General features: G+C 40.0%; 1 protein-coding gene across 8 annotated transcripts in view; it reads left to right on the forward strand.

Annotated features, from left to right (window-relative positions):
* The window catches only part of tspan4 (tetraspanin 4), a 747,849-nt gene that overhangs the window by 366,881 nt on the left and 365,465 nt on the right, over positions 1-15,503 (forward strand). Inside the window, exon 1 of one of the 8 annotated variants that reach the window (XM_008108457.3) lies at positions 11,012-11,328. The exons of the other annotated variants lie outside the window; for them this stretch is intronic. Coding sequence (XP_008106664.1) covers positions 11,262-11,328 — 67 coding nt within the window. The 5' untranslated portion in view covers positions 11,012-11,261. Of the gene's footprint in view, positions 1-11,011; positions 11,329-15,503 lie in introns of those variants that run through there. 8 annotated transcript variants of the gene reach the window in all.

Genomic DNA, 15,503 nt, shown 5'->3' on the forward strand with positions numbered 1-15,503 from the left:
AAGCTTAATTAAAAGGCCTGTGGAAGGAAAAGTGATTTGTTTTGCTACTGCTGTTTCAAGTTTTACCATGAAGGTAAAACTTGAAACATCTGTATTACATTCTAGTTGAGACAGGCAGCAACCCTCACACAGCAGTCCACCTGTTTCTACGAGTTTATCTAGTAAGAAATCCTCCTGGGAATTTCCACATTAATAGAGGAGGATGTGGGAGACTGCTTTCTTCAGTAGCTATCATTGTATGATTTATTTATTGTCCTTGGTGGGAGACTGAGGCGGCTGCCATTTTAACTACCCAAACTACAGACAGAAATAAATTCTTGCTTCCCACTAGTAGTCCCTGAGAGGTTCATAGAAGGGAGGATTAAGGAAGGATCCCTTTGATTTACACTTCACAGAAGGCTCAATAGGAGTGATTCATTTCCAGGAATGTGGCACAGCATACTGCACACCTAGAAAACAATACAGGAAATTAAGCCCCCAGAGACTTGACTATGTTGGTCAGGAGTCCCCAAACTTTTTAAACAGGGGGCCAGTTCACGAACCTTCGGACCATTGGAGGGCCGGACTATAGTTGGCCGCCAAGCAATAATAATAATAATAATCATCATCATCATCATCAACAACAACAACTTGTGATTTAGTGATACGAAATCCAGCATATCTATCTTGTTTGCTGTGTTATACAATGTTGTTGTGTCAATAATAATAAAGAGGGTTGGAAGAGACCCTTTGGGCAATTGAGTCCAACCCCCTTCTGCCTTTGTGCACCAAAAGCACAAGCAAAACACCCCTGACAAATGGCCTCCCCGCCTCAATGTTGTTAATAATAATAATAATAATAATAATAATAATAATAATAATAATAATAATAAAGAGGGTTGGAAGAAGCTCCTTGGGCCATTGAGTCCAACCCCCTTCTGCCTTTGTGCACCAAAAGCACAAGCAAAGCACCCCTGACAGATGGCCTCCCCGCCTCAATGTTAATAATAATAATAATAATAATAATAATAATAATAATAATAATAATAATAATAATAAGAAGGGTTGGAAGAGACCCTTTGGGCCATTGAGTCCAACCCCCTTCTGCCTTTGTGCTGTGGGGGCCGGATAAATGGCTTTGATAAATGGCCTTAGTTTGGGGACCCCTGGTTTGGACCATCATTTCACCTACATTCCAAGCTTTGGACAAAAGCTGGAGAAACACTTCCATCATTTTTTTTTCTGTGAGAAAGATATCCTTCTGGGAAGTTCAGAAAGATTGCAAGAAGTATTATTATGTATTTATTTATACGCTCCTTTATCTCTCCCAAAGGAGACTCAAAGCAATTTGACATAAAAAGTATTAGTATACAATTTAAAATATACCAATATGCAAACATTAAAAAGAATTAAACACAAACAGCACTAAGAAATTCACAGGAAGGGAGGGGAACACTGCAAGAATGCAAGGTGAGGTGAGGGAGGAAAGAGGAGAAACAGGAGAGCAAGTAGTGCAAGCACTGGTGGGTAGGAAAGAAGATAGAAGCATATGGCACAAGCTGAAGTGAGTAAGAGAATAGGAAAGATAGAACAGTGAGTAGTGCAAGCAGCAGAGTTAAAGAAAGTATAAAAGGGTATACAGTAGGCTTTTACTGGGATTAGGGTTGCAAGAACTACACATGAGTGGAGAAACAGCATTTTTAAATTAAAAACCCTTTTAAACTTTAGTGGGCAGTTCTCTTAGGACCTCATCACACTGAGGTCCTTAACGTGGGGACAGCAGGGGACTGTAAGGCAGCAGGGCAAATCATGGGGCAGCCGCATGAATCTGTTGCCCAGTGCCCCGCACCGCCCACACCACCCACTTGCATAGCTTTCTGGCATGGGTTGTCCCCATGATTCTCAACTTGAACACGGGGAGTCTCCTATCTTTAGGCTTCCACTTTCTACCACACTTCACCGAAACAGTTGGCACAGAGCCCCACCAGAAGTAGATGTGTGATGAGATCTGGTGTGCTCCATGCTAGCTGCATCAGTGAAGTATGGTAGGATGGGGAATTTCTTTAATGTCATGTGGTCCTAGGTATGCCAGTACAAATCCATGATTAACCTACACTGGAAGTGCAGGTGGATCCTACAAACGCCTAGAGCAGGGGTCCTCAAACTTTTTAAGCCGAGGGCCGGTCCACAATCCTTCGGACTGTTGAGGGGCCAGATTATCATTTGAAAAAAAATATACAAATTCCGATGCACACTGCACATGGCTTATTTGTAGTGCAAAAACAACAACAACAACAAGAACAATGAAAGAACAATACAATATTTAAAAATAAAAACAATTTTAACCAACATACATTTATCAGGATTTCAATGGGAAGTGTGGTCCTGCTTCTGGCCAATGAGATAGTCAAGTTAATTAGGGTTGTTGTTGTTGTTGTTGTTGTTGTTGTTGTTGTGTGCCTTCAAGTCATTTCAGACTTTGGGCGAGCCTAAGTCTAAAATTAATTAATTTATTATTTATTTATTTACTGCATTTATTTACTACATTTGTATCACACCCTTCTCACCCCAAAGGGGACTCAGAGTGGCTTACAAATTATATGTACATACAATATATTATATTATTAGCATAGCACAATATTAGCATTATATATTACCATATTGAACTATACCACTATACTGTAATATTATTAGTAATATTATATGTAATATAGAATATATAATTAATATTATTATATTATATATAAATATTATTATTATTATTAGTGTTATATTGTATTACATTATAATATTATTATCAATATTATATGTATATACAATATATTATAAAACTGAGGGCGGGGGCCAGGTAAATGACCTCGGAGGGCCGCATCCGGCCCCCGGGCCTTAGTTTGGGGACCCCTGATGTTGGTTCTAGTGTGGGATTTTATAAGCAACTGCCTGCTTCACCAAATATGGGAAGCAAGGCTGCTGGCAGGGTGGGAGTTCCCTGACCTACACAAAGTCACACCGGATCACCTTCTTTCAGGCAAAGAAATAAAGGTTCTAATTCTAGAGTGTCAATCATGTGGTCCTAAATCAATTTTTGAAGTCCCCGGGTCCATCCCAATCTCCCAATGAACCAAAATAGTGCAAACAAGACAAGGTACTATCCCTGGATACCTCCAGGAGTAGCAGTTTGTCTTGAAAAAAGCGCACTATCTCACACACATTAAAAAATCTTTGTTTTACTAGAGGGAAAGTGGGGTTTGAACACTTCCATTTTTATTTTTTCAATTTCCTGGATCTTAAAGCAAAGCTCTCTTGTATATTCTTCCCTGAAATAGTCAGTCTTACAAGGACCGCCTTGGCTTGAGAGGCTATTTGGTTCTGGAGGGTTGTATGAGAATGAAGCTTAAGAGGCAGGAAGAAATAAGACTCTCAAGTTCTTATTGTATTTGATAGGGGACATAAAATATTTGGAAGGGTGTCACAATGAGGAGGGGACAAGTTTGTTTTCTTTAGAGATTAGGACATGGAGCGATGGGTTCAAATTGTAGGAAAAGAGATTCCACCTAAATATGAAGAAAAGCTTCCTGATGGGAAGAGCTGTTTGACAGTGGAATATGCTGCCTTGGAGTGTTGGTCTCTTATTTTCTGGAGGTTTTTAGTAGAGGCTGGATGTCCATCTTTGAGGGTGCTTTGCTTGTTTATTCCCTCATGGCAGGGCGTTGGACTGGGGGGCCCTTGGGTCTATTCAGACTCTAGGATTCTGTTTGTGACTTCGATGTCCTCTGCTTTAATTGGAATTAGTTGTCCTAGCAACAATGGGAACTCTAAATACATGTGAATGCCTTCCTGAACTTCAAGTCATTTTACCCTAGTCAAGCAACAATGAGGTTCAGTTATCCAGGTTAAAGTTTTGTCAATCTTGAAGGTATCATGAATAAGGGTTGGCAGTGTTGGGGATGAAAGCCTATGTTGGATAGTTGGCAGGTACCAAGATATACCCATATTTATTCAAGTCTAATGCACAATTGTATCTAATGCACACCTCTATTTTCAAAACCCTGCAACCAAAGAAATATTTGCTGGTGAATGTAATGCGTAGAGGCAAAAATTGCACTTTGTAATTTGGACAAAAAAGGTACAAATTACACTGCATGCTAATAATTCCTTTGTTAAAAACAAAAGTGTTAGAACACTAAAGATTTCAGCGTCTATGCTGTAGAATGAATCCACTTTAACTTTAATAGGAGCTCCAGGCACTCCTGAAGTAGTTTATGCTTTTGCTCTGGCTCAGCACTAAGATTACCATATTACGTAAATCTAATGCCCACCCTAATGTTAGTAAGGCAATTTAGCCAGAAAAGGTGAGCATTAGATTCAAGTAAATACAGTAGTACTTAGGTTGTCAGTTGTTTGTTTGTAATGTGGGGTAATTTTGATGAAAGCGTAATGTGAAAGCATAAGATAGCATTGCTGAGGATTCAGGGAACTGTAGTCCATAGAACTAATGTTTCCAAGTTAATTTTGTGATGTTAATCACATACCTGGCAATGCTTCCATTTATCAAGGACATATGTAATTGATTCTCTCCCCTCATATATTTTAACTGTTTTTAAAACGTTGCAGATTATCTTTTTCTTCTCCAACTCTTCCTCTTTGTCCTTTCTTCAGTTGATGCAAACTGAGTTCAAAGTGCCAAGAATATTTTGCATTCAGTTAACTCAGCAGCTGGGAGAGAAGAGAGGAAGACATGGAACAGTGTTCTTTACAGTAGGCTAACCTTGGGCAGCTCACTCTCTTTCTCAGTCTCAGAGAAAGGCAAAGGCAAATCCAATCCAAACAATCCCCTCAAAAAAAAATCTTGATAAATTCACTTTATGATTACCCTCAGCCAGGGGGCTCTTCCACACAGCCATATAACCCAGGATATCAAGGCAGAAAATCCCACATTACCTGCTTTGAACTGGGTTATCTGTGTTCACACTGCCATATATCCCAGCTCAAAGCAGATATTGCTGGATTTCCTGCCTTAATATTCTGGGTTATATAGCTGTGTGGAAGGGCCCAGGAACATCTTGTAGGCACACAATAGCAACAATATTAGAAAGTATGTAATTGAAGGTCAGTAAACAAGTGAAAAACCCAAGAAGAATAAAACTCTGTAATCTATTTTATACAAACACTTTCTTGCTAAGACCATAGGAGTGGATCAGGCAAGACCATTAAGCAGAGAGTGTTCACATTTGTATACAAAACTCCAGTTAGTATTGGACATTATAGTTTTTATGATTTGATACTGAAGGATAAAAAATGAAATTATGCAGTGTAAGCAATTTGAATTTCCCATGATAAGGAAATGTTTCACATTAGCTTTCTGGCATTTAGTGTTATTGAATATTTCCCACTGAAAGAGAATTACTGGGAACATTGCCAGCTTGTTCAATGGCAGCAAATATTCCAGTGTAAGTGGAGGGAAATGCTATGATCTTAGTATTTGTTTTCACAAGAATGTTTGGAGCATTCATAAACATTTTCAGCTTTAGTTCCTCTTAACAGTATGTCCAGGCTAGATATCTGTGGTCATGCTCAGTCTTGCTGGGAAGGATGGAAATAACAAACTACAGCAAGTGCTAGTTTGAACTCCCACCATGAAATAATGAGCCAGACGCAAGAAAATGGATCTAAAGGGTCATTCTTTGACCTATTTATTGAAAGAGCTAGTAATAACTTGTAGAGGGAAAATTTGTAAAAATGCAAAAACATAACTCATGGGTGAATGGCCACCTGGTGAGCCTAGTCCCTGGGCCAGGGGTCACTCCCTCTGACCACCTCCAAGGACATGCGTGCACCAAGGATCCTGAAGGCCAACCAAAATTCTTAGTCTGTACCTCTCAGCCGATCATAGTTGGAAGATCATCCTGAAGGCGTTCCCTCCCAAACCACAGAGTTTTTCAAGAGTGAGAACCCTCAGTCCAGCCATAAGGGTAGCTCCCATTTAATGAAAACTTACGGGGACTTTTGTGGGAGTCCACCCTTCACCCCCTGAGGGGGGGGGGGGTGCCACAGTGCCTATCATCACTATTTAATCTTAAACATGCCACTAAAAGGGGCAGGTGTCTGCCTAGTCCCTTTTTCCCACTAGGCAGGCCAATATATCTTTTATTCCCTCTTTCAAATTGCTCACAAACAAAACATTCCCCTCATCCGAGTGCTAGTGTGGTTTGAGCCATAGAATTAGTTCCTGTGGAATTGCAGTTTGCCTACGATATCCACAAATCCCATCCATGTCTTGAAAACTTTTTTAAAAATTAAAAGGTTAACCTTGATTTTGCTATTTTATGTAAGTAACAACATTTTACTGTGATATACAATGTATATCTTAGGTGTTCATGGATTTTGATATGGGGAAGGAGAGCAGATTTCCGGAATTAAACTCCAGTAGATACCAATGGTCCACTATAGAAGAATTTTATGTTCGGTGAAGACAGCTGAGGTTCAAATGCACATATTTAGTATAAACTACTTTTTTCTGCTTTCTTGGGGTATGCTACATATATGGCCTCTTCAGAGAATACACTGGAGCAGAAGGAATTGAGGGATATTTTGAGATGCATGTCTTCCATTTTTCACCTGCTGATTTTTTTTTTTTTTTTGCTGGTTAATGAAAAAATATTGAAATTTGTATTTCACCGTCAAGCATTGTGAGAATCAAAGAGCGAGATGTAGGTAGTGGGCTGGGGAGTTGCCTTCTGATGAAGAAATGGAGCCACTACTAATACTGTGTCTTTTGCATTTGTATGTTCAATCAGAAAGTAGAAAACAATTGTAGGAAACAAAATGAAATTCCTGATTTGAAATTTGCTCATTTTTTTGCTCTTCATTTCTTTTTGAGAAAGGAGGGTAGATGTAGTTAACTATTCCTGACAGCTGTATTCTAAACTGGTTTCCTCACTGTTGCTCCAGGAGGGTTACATCCCAGTAGGAATGCTTTGGAGTATGGGCTTAGTTTTCTTATTATGTCTGCACAGAATCTCAAAAGCTGCTGTCATCTTAAAATTGTCCTAGGTTGTATCGCTCCTGTTTATTAAACATGTCTACTGTTCTTATTGTTCATATTTTATTGAGGGTTCTTAGTGAGAACCAATAAAGGACAAATGCCAGGCTGCAGGTAATATAATTTTTATGCACTGTGACTAATACTGTTCAGTTTTGATTGGGGAATTGTTGGTTTTAATCCAAAATTGAAATCATGAAAAAAATAACTATGCCCTAGTTGTAGGAGGGATGAGTGGGTAAGGGCTTAGGTAAAGAGTAAAGGGTTTCCCTTGACATTAGGTCTAGTTGTGTCCAACTCTGGGGGTTGGTGCTCATCTCAGTTTTTAAGCCAAAGAGCTGGCATTGTCCATAGACACCTCCAAGGTCATGTAGCCAGCATGACTGCATGGAGCGACGTTATCTTCTTGCAGGAGTGGTACGTATTGATCTCACATTTGCAAACTACTAGGTTGGCAGAACCTGGGGCTAATAGCAGGAGTTCACTCTGCTCCCTAGATTCAAATTGCCAACCTTTTGGTCAGAAAGTTCAGCAGCTCAGTGGTTTAACCTGTGCACCACTGGGGGCTCCAGTGTGTAGGGGCTTATAAGGGAAATATTGCATGTTAATAAAGCTAAACTAATAATACATCAATAAAAACATTAGAACCAAATAGATACGTCTGAGAAATCGATATGATTGAGAAATTATTTGGAAAACATGTTGGAACATTGGATATTAGGAAAAAGAGAAGCACATTTATTTTTTATTTTTTTAATAACACACTTTTCTCTTGACATGGAACCTAAGGCACTTTACAAAGACTAAAAACAATATAAGTTAAAAACCTGATGCTACAAAAGTTAAACATAGTTAAACCATTATCATACTAAAAACCAGTACATATAAATCATAACCAGCACTTTGAATTGTGCCCAGAAACAGAATGGTTGCCAGTGAAGCTGTTTCAATAGAGGAAATGATATGTTCCCTGTAAGCAGGAGCAGTTATGATTGCAATGCCATGTAGGGTGTATTATAGTAGTCTGAATAGGTGCACATGGCACAGTAGTCTCTTCTGACTTCTCAATGAATGGTTCAAACTGGTGTACCTAGTCTTTGATGTTCAAATTGACTTTTGGTCTCTGAGCATCTAGCTCTGGTTTGAGTCCTGGAGTCCCAAGCGCCAAGGCTGAGATTTCAGGGAGAGTATAATTCTATCCGGAGCCCCGGTGGCGAAGAGTGTTAAAGCACTGAGCTGCTGAACTTGCAGCCCGAAAGGTCCCAGGTTCAAATCCTGGGAGCGGAGTAAGCGCCCGCTGTTAGCTCCAGCTGCTGCCAACCTAGCAGTTCAAAAACATGCCAATGTGAGTAGATCAATAGGTACCGCTCTGGTGGGAAGGTAACGGTGCTCCATGCAGTCATGCTGGCCACATGACCTTGGAGGTGTCTATGGACAATGCCGGCTCTTCGGCTTAGAAATGGAGATGAGCACCAACCCCCAGAGTCAGACATGACTGGACTTAACGTCAGGGGAAACCTTTACCTTTTTCCTATAATTCTATCCAGGGCAGACAGAATCCATATTTCTTGATGTGCCTTTCAACTGAACAGGAACTCCTTATCCTTGTCTGGATTATATTTCAATTTATTTGCTCAAGTATCAGGTTGAAACTTATGAAAGAGAAATTAGTAAAGCCAATTGCAACCAAAGCTCTTAAAACATGCTGCTACTAACTGAGAGATCTAAAAGCTCAACTCAAGGTGTTGAAAAGTGTATGTTTAGGGCTAGATCTACACTGCCATATAATGCAGGCATTAATTGAGGCCAACCCAAAATCCAAATCAACAATATATAAATATATAAATTTCTGCTATAAATAAATTTGTCGTATGAGGATAACAGCAAAAATGGAATAGAGAATCGGAATATCCAAAGGTTATTGATTTAAACATCTGTAACTCATATAGCTATAGATCTCCAACTCTATATTTCTTAAACAGCAAAAATTGTTTTTCAGGTATATTGGTCACCATATCATCATCATTTCAAGAAAAAGTTTTCTAAACTAGCAAATTGTAGGAAATGTAATACTGTTAATGCTTCCTTGGGGCATATGTTTGGTGTTGTCCTGCAGTAGCTACATTTTGGAAGGAACTAACCACACAAATAAATCTGATTTTTAGAAAGTTTCTTTATATGCTGGAGCAGCCCCAGAGAAGGAGCCTTCTTTCAATTTGCCTAAACACATTTTCGAATGAGACCAAGTGGCCATCAGGGTCTCCTCACTGGACCTCAACTCTCAAGTGTAAAGAGGAACAAGGTGTTCCAGGTTGGCTGGACTGAAGCCATATAGGGCTTTGTAGGTGAGAACCAGCATCTTGAATTGAGCCTGGGAATGAATAGGCAGCCAGTGGAGCTGTCTCAGGAGCGCTATAGTGTGCTCCCTGATACCAGCCTCCATTACCAGTCTGACTGCAGGTCTTTGTACGAACTGTAGTTTTCAAACAGTTTTCAAGGGCAGACCTATGTAAAGTGCTTTGCAGTAGTCCAGTCTGGATGTAACCATTGCATGTACTACTATGGCCAAGTCCGATTTCTCCAGGAACAGTCGCAGTTGGCGCACAAGCTTTAATTGTGTGAAGGCCGACCTAGACACCACTGCCTCCAGGTTTAAGGCGGAGTCCATAAGGATCCCCAAACTGCACGCCTGATATTTAAGGAGGAGTGTAACCCCATCCAGCTCAGGTTGTAATCTAGTTCCTGGATCCATTTTCCTAGACAAGCAGTATCTCCGTCTTGTCTGGTTTGAGTTTCAGCTTGCTCAACCTCATCCAGTTCATCACTGCTTTCAGACAATGGTTCAGGGGCAGGTGAAAAGGAGTAGTAGAGTTGGGCATCATCCGTGTATAGGTGATATTGAACTCCAAAACTCTGGATGATATCTCTCAATGGCTTCAGGTTAAATAACATCGGGGATAGTGATGAGCCCTGTGGGACCCCACAACACACGAGCCATGAGGTCGAGCAGGACTCCCCCAATACCAGCTTCAGGGAGTGGCCCGAGAGAAAGGATCAGAACCACTGTAACACAGTGCCTTCTAACCCCATCCCCTCGAGTCTCTCCAGAAGGATACAATGATCTAAAGTATCAAAGGCCACTGAGAGGTCCAGGAGGGTTAATAGGCTCATACTCCCCCATTAAGCTCTCAGTGTAGATCATCCTTGGGTGATACAAGCTGAAATGAATCCATAGAACCCGGAAAAGGCAGGGCAATGGGTACATCCATGGGATTTGCACTAACTGTGGAACCCAAAACCTTGCGAATCTGACCAATTTTTGAAGAGAAATGGCTCACAAAGGTGTGGAACAGATGGTCTTCTATCCTCGGGTTCAGGAGCCCTGGCACTACTCTGAACAATTTGGTAGGTCTGTCTTTTTTGGCCGCAATAGTGGTGGAGTAAAGAATTCTCTTAGTGGTGTCAATGGCAGCACCGTACGCCTTTTGATGGTTTTTGGTTTTCTTGTAGTCGGATTCACATTGTTTTTTTCTTCAGTTGCACTCTAGTCTCCTCCCCAGCTGTTTCATTGCTAGAAGCTCCCTGGAGAACCAAGGGGCTAATTTAGCTCCATATCTGGCAAGGGGATACTTTGGAGTGATCGTACTGATTGCTCTGAATGCCTCCATATTCCAGAGGTCAACCAAGGCCCCAATATATCCACCTAGTGTACATGATATACATACTTACTACATAATGTATTCCCCTCCTTTTGTATATATGTGCGGGAAAAGGTATTCCCTCCCACCATATCATCACATTTGAATATGAAAAGGATTTCCTCTTCTTCTTAAGATATTATCAGACATGTAAAGTGATATCCAAGAAATATATTAGAGTTATCATTTTTTTTGTGAGCATGAATGAAATACTTGATTTTGATTCCTCCTAATAATGCCAGGGATGCACGTCACCTATTCCTGTAAGCAGCTGTGCATTTAAAAGGCTACAGGGAATTCCAGAGAACCATGCATCCTTAAAACACACCCTTAACTAGCCTGGGATGGTTTTATCTTTAGAAGTCTTTATAGAACAGAGAGGCTGCGGCTGGTCAAGAGTAAAAATAGTTCTGAGTTTTCAATGGCTGCATTCCTGGCTGGAGCCTGAAACCATGAATCAGGACTGAGCAATCAGACTGTGCAAGACTTGAGCGAGGGAGTTGTGCGACAGAAGCCAGAAGGGGAACAAACGGCTAGCTGAGATGAGTCTTCCCACAGCTTCACTAATTCTTTGGGATGGACCTGTCTTGCTTGTGCAACCCCAACAAGGTACTGTGTCTATGGCGTTGTCTTGGGTCTGGTTGGCTCTGTCTTGTGCCACAGTGCTACAGAAACAATGCTGATGGGTTTTGAATTATCTAAAGTGTTTCATTATGTGTTCCCCTTTCATCCCACTCAGATTCTTCCTTGGGCTCTAGAGGTGCACATGTTAAGGCAGCCAGAACTTTCAAGCATGGGGTGATGGCTGATATTCTAGCTACCGTAAGCCTTCTGAGCACTTGCTTTGTATTCCAAGTTCAATGGATAAGATTTTCTCATGCCACACTATATTTGTGTGTGTTTTGATGGAATCCAGATAGTAGAAAATGTAAAATCCTAAATCCGCAAAATAGAAATATATTTATTGGCCAGCCAAAATACATACAATATAAATATGATTCTAAAAACAGTTAAAGGTTCTGGATAGTCCTAATCTGTGTGGTACCACGCCCTTGAGCTGATAATTGCACATCCTGCTAGCCTGACTGTATGACCCATCAACAACCCACACAATATTCCACAGGTTGTGTCTGTCATTTGAGACCAGGGGCTACCAGATTGTCAGGATTCTTTTAGAACATGCCATTTGATGTTTTTGATTGTGCTGTTGCTGCATTCCCTATCTGTTAGGAGCGTAGGATGAGCTCAGATTAAAAGGGATTGTGTGGAGTGGATGGATGCATGATGCTATGCACTGCATGAATGTATTTTGGAGTCAAAACAAACAAATGTGTCCCTTAGTTGCAAGAAGGGAAACCTTCAGTAGCATTGATCCAATCAAGATGGGAGATGGCTGATCACCTCTCCTAAAGATATTTCCTTCTTACTGATGGTAGATATTTAATATGGAGTTCAGTGGGGTCTGGTGATTGGTGCTTTCTGCCCTTTTATTTTTATTTATCTTCTGGAGATAGTGCAGTCATGGCAACCATTTATGTCAGTATAGCCCTAGTGACACAAGATATTTCCATCACCGCCTTCTTTTAGGAATAGGAATCTTGCAGAGCATTAAAGAAATGGGTTAAGCTTACATACAACATTTCTAGTGAAGGGTGTGGTTTGCAATGTGCTCTTTCCTTGTTTCCAGTAATACTCTACTATGGTGATCTCAAAGAATTTGCCCCAGAGTCTTGAAATACTATACTGTAAGACAGGCAAAGTATTGGCAGTGACAGTGTGTTTTACCTATCCCAGAGGTTTCCTATTAATATCAGAAATATAAAGATGGGTTAGGGGTTGTGACCGCCATTGATATTCACAGTTATTGCTGTGTGCCATTAGTCTTTTGGAAGCTTGCTCACATGCCACAAGTCACATTGTTATTGTTGTGTGCCTTGAAGTCATTTTTGACCTATTGTCATCCTAAAACAAATCCATCACAGTGTTTCTTGGCAAAATTGCCTTCCTCTGAGACTGAGCGAGTGTGAGAGTAATTTTGAACTGTGGTCACTAGTGTCATAGTTTCAGCATGTGAGTGTGTTTTTCCAGATATTCCACATTACATCTCCATAATAAAACAAATTTTGAGAGCTTTACATGATTGGTGTGTCTTGCTGGATCAAGCCCTATGCAATATTACCAAATTCAGTGGTACCAAAGGCCAGAATAGTATTCTTTTGGATTTCTCTCCTTCTGATTTGTAATTGTCAGAGAAATTTGTAAAATTTTCCATTACATACTTTTTAAAAAATTTAATGACATTCTTGTACATTTTTATTGCACAAAGATTTTTCAGATATGACCAAGGCATAGCTCTTAGGTTATTAAGTTGCTGGAGATGATGTGTAGCAAGTAGGACATTATCTCTACATGTGGTGAGCTTGTTCAGTTGAGAAATTTGGGGAAATGTAATATTCCAGATAATTAGACGAATTCTATAATTAGAGATTACTGGGGAACCTGCTAGGTATCTTATTAGGTTGTTCTAAAGATTTTGTCTCAGATAAATACGACCAGTTGGCACTTAATATTTGGGTGGCACTTAAAGTGCTAAATATTTATGTGTATAGCACTGCTTCAGGCACAAACCAATTTAGAACACTGAGCATATGAAATGACATGCTAATTATATTCAACTACAAAAAGGTTAATAAACTACCAAACAAATAATAAAAAGTGAATTAATGCAAAACAAACTGGAATGTCTTTTGGAACTATAGTGATCATTATTATATACAAATACTTTAAATCAGGTGTTAGTGTATTATTGTTGTGATTTAATATTGTAGAGTTTCCCCTAAATCTGCTTTTCAATTTCTTTGAAAATGAATAAACAAGTTATACATGACTTTTAAACAGCAATGCCAAAAGAACAAGAAATGTTATTCCTCTTGGGATCTGAAATATTGAATGTGCCATGGTAAACCCGACAGAGGGCAGGATACCTAGCAACACCTGTATTGTCGCTCCATATTCCTCCTTCTATGGCTAATAGTTTCATTGGGAATAAACATTGTGACTTGGACCAGGGCTGTGGCACAGAGAAAATTAGTAAATCTAATCCAAATATGTTGTTGAAAACTTTCACAGCTGGACTCACTGGAGTGTTTTATGTTATCTTCAGATCCTGTGAAGATGCCAGCCACAGATGCAGGCAAAGCATCAGGAGAAAATGCTGCTAGATCACAGCCATACAGCCCCAAAACCACACAGCACTCCACCACTTCAAATAGTTCCCTCATGAATACTTTTAACCAACTGTTGATACTTCTTTATTTTCTCTCATATGCATCTAAAAATGCACCTAAAGAGTATAGGAAGGATCAGTCCATAAAGGGATTTTTTCCCAGAGATTCACCCATTGGGACCTCCTTCCTTGCCTGGCTCTTTCACTTTGACTTTGCCTCAGTCTGGAAGGACTTTCCCGTCACGCCCTGGCCCCGCCCCCTGCACAGCGTGAGAGGCGGGGCCAGGGTGCGCAGCGTGGGAGGCGGGGCCAGGTCTGGCCCTGCCTCCCACGCCACGTACCCTGGCCCAGCCAGGTGAGCAGAGTACACACACAATGGTTTGGAGCTGGAATCTATTGGGAAAGCTTGCTGTGAGGTTTTCTATTCTGACTGGCAGAGCTGCTTACAAATATCTTAGTATTTTCCTCCTTTACAGAAAACAGTAGATCATAAAACATACCAAATAAGTCTCTTGTTTGATTATCAGAAAGAATTGGTGTGGGATTTACTACCATTTAGGGTCAGGCTGCATGTTAATGACTAATGCAGGAGGTTGACCTCCTTCTTATAACATTTTCCCAATTATAATTCCTCACATTGAAACTATTTTTTTCTGATAGAGAGAATATATATATATATATATATATATATATATATATATATATATATATATGGATTAATAGAGAAGAATACCTTGAATACCTTCTGCATAGATATTTCTATGCAGAAATGCAGGCAAGGAGAAAGCTTAATTTTTACAAAAAATGGTTTGCTGAGTGAGATCTCCCTGATATCCAGTCCTTCACATCAGCAATGTATCATGTCCCTGTGAAATGGTTAGGGTGGAAATAATGTTTTAAAACATCCCACCCACCAAAGTTTGAAAATGTGTTTCTCATATGAGAAGAAATCCAGAGAAAGAGAATACTGGAGTAATTTGAATTTTTTTTAATTTAGGGGCTTTGCGCAAAATTCATATGGGGTTCCCCCCTTTTTTGCCTAGAAAGCATTTTCTGTGCAGAAAGCATTTCGATACAAAAATATGATATTTTGTGTAGAAATATTTTCTGTCCAGGAAATGCTGTTTTTTGTGCAAAAATGCCACATTGCACTGTGAATGGCCCTGACATGATGGTTTACTGAAGAACTCATTTGGTGCGCACATTCATTTATCTCTGTGTAGAAATGTTCTGACTCTGTCTTAAATATCCCAAAAACACTAGATTCTATGGCCCCATCTAAACTGCCAAACGAAATCCAGATTTTCTGCTTTGAATTGGATAATATGGCAGTGTAGACTCATATAATCCAGTTCAAAGCAGATAATGTGAATTATCTGGGTTGATAATACGGTTTGGGCCATCTAATCTTGGTAGTATTTGAATGAAAGACTACTAATATACTCCTTGTCCTGTGGAATTCATAGGGTTGCCATGAGTCAATCAGTGACTTGAAAGCTCACACATACTTCTCATGGGATTAACTGGAAGCCAAGAACATTATGAGACTTTGTGTTTG

The sequence above is a fragment of the Anolis carolinensis genome, chromosome 1, assembly GCF_035594765.1.
Source record: "Anolis carolinensis isolate JA03-04 chromosome 1, rAnoCar3.1.pri, whole genome shotgun sequence".
Classification (NCBI taxonomy): Eukaryota; Metazoa; Chordata; class Lepidosauria; order Squamata; family Dactyloidae; genus Anolis; species Anolis carolinensis.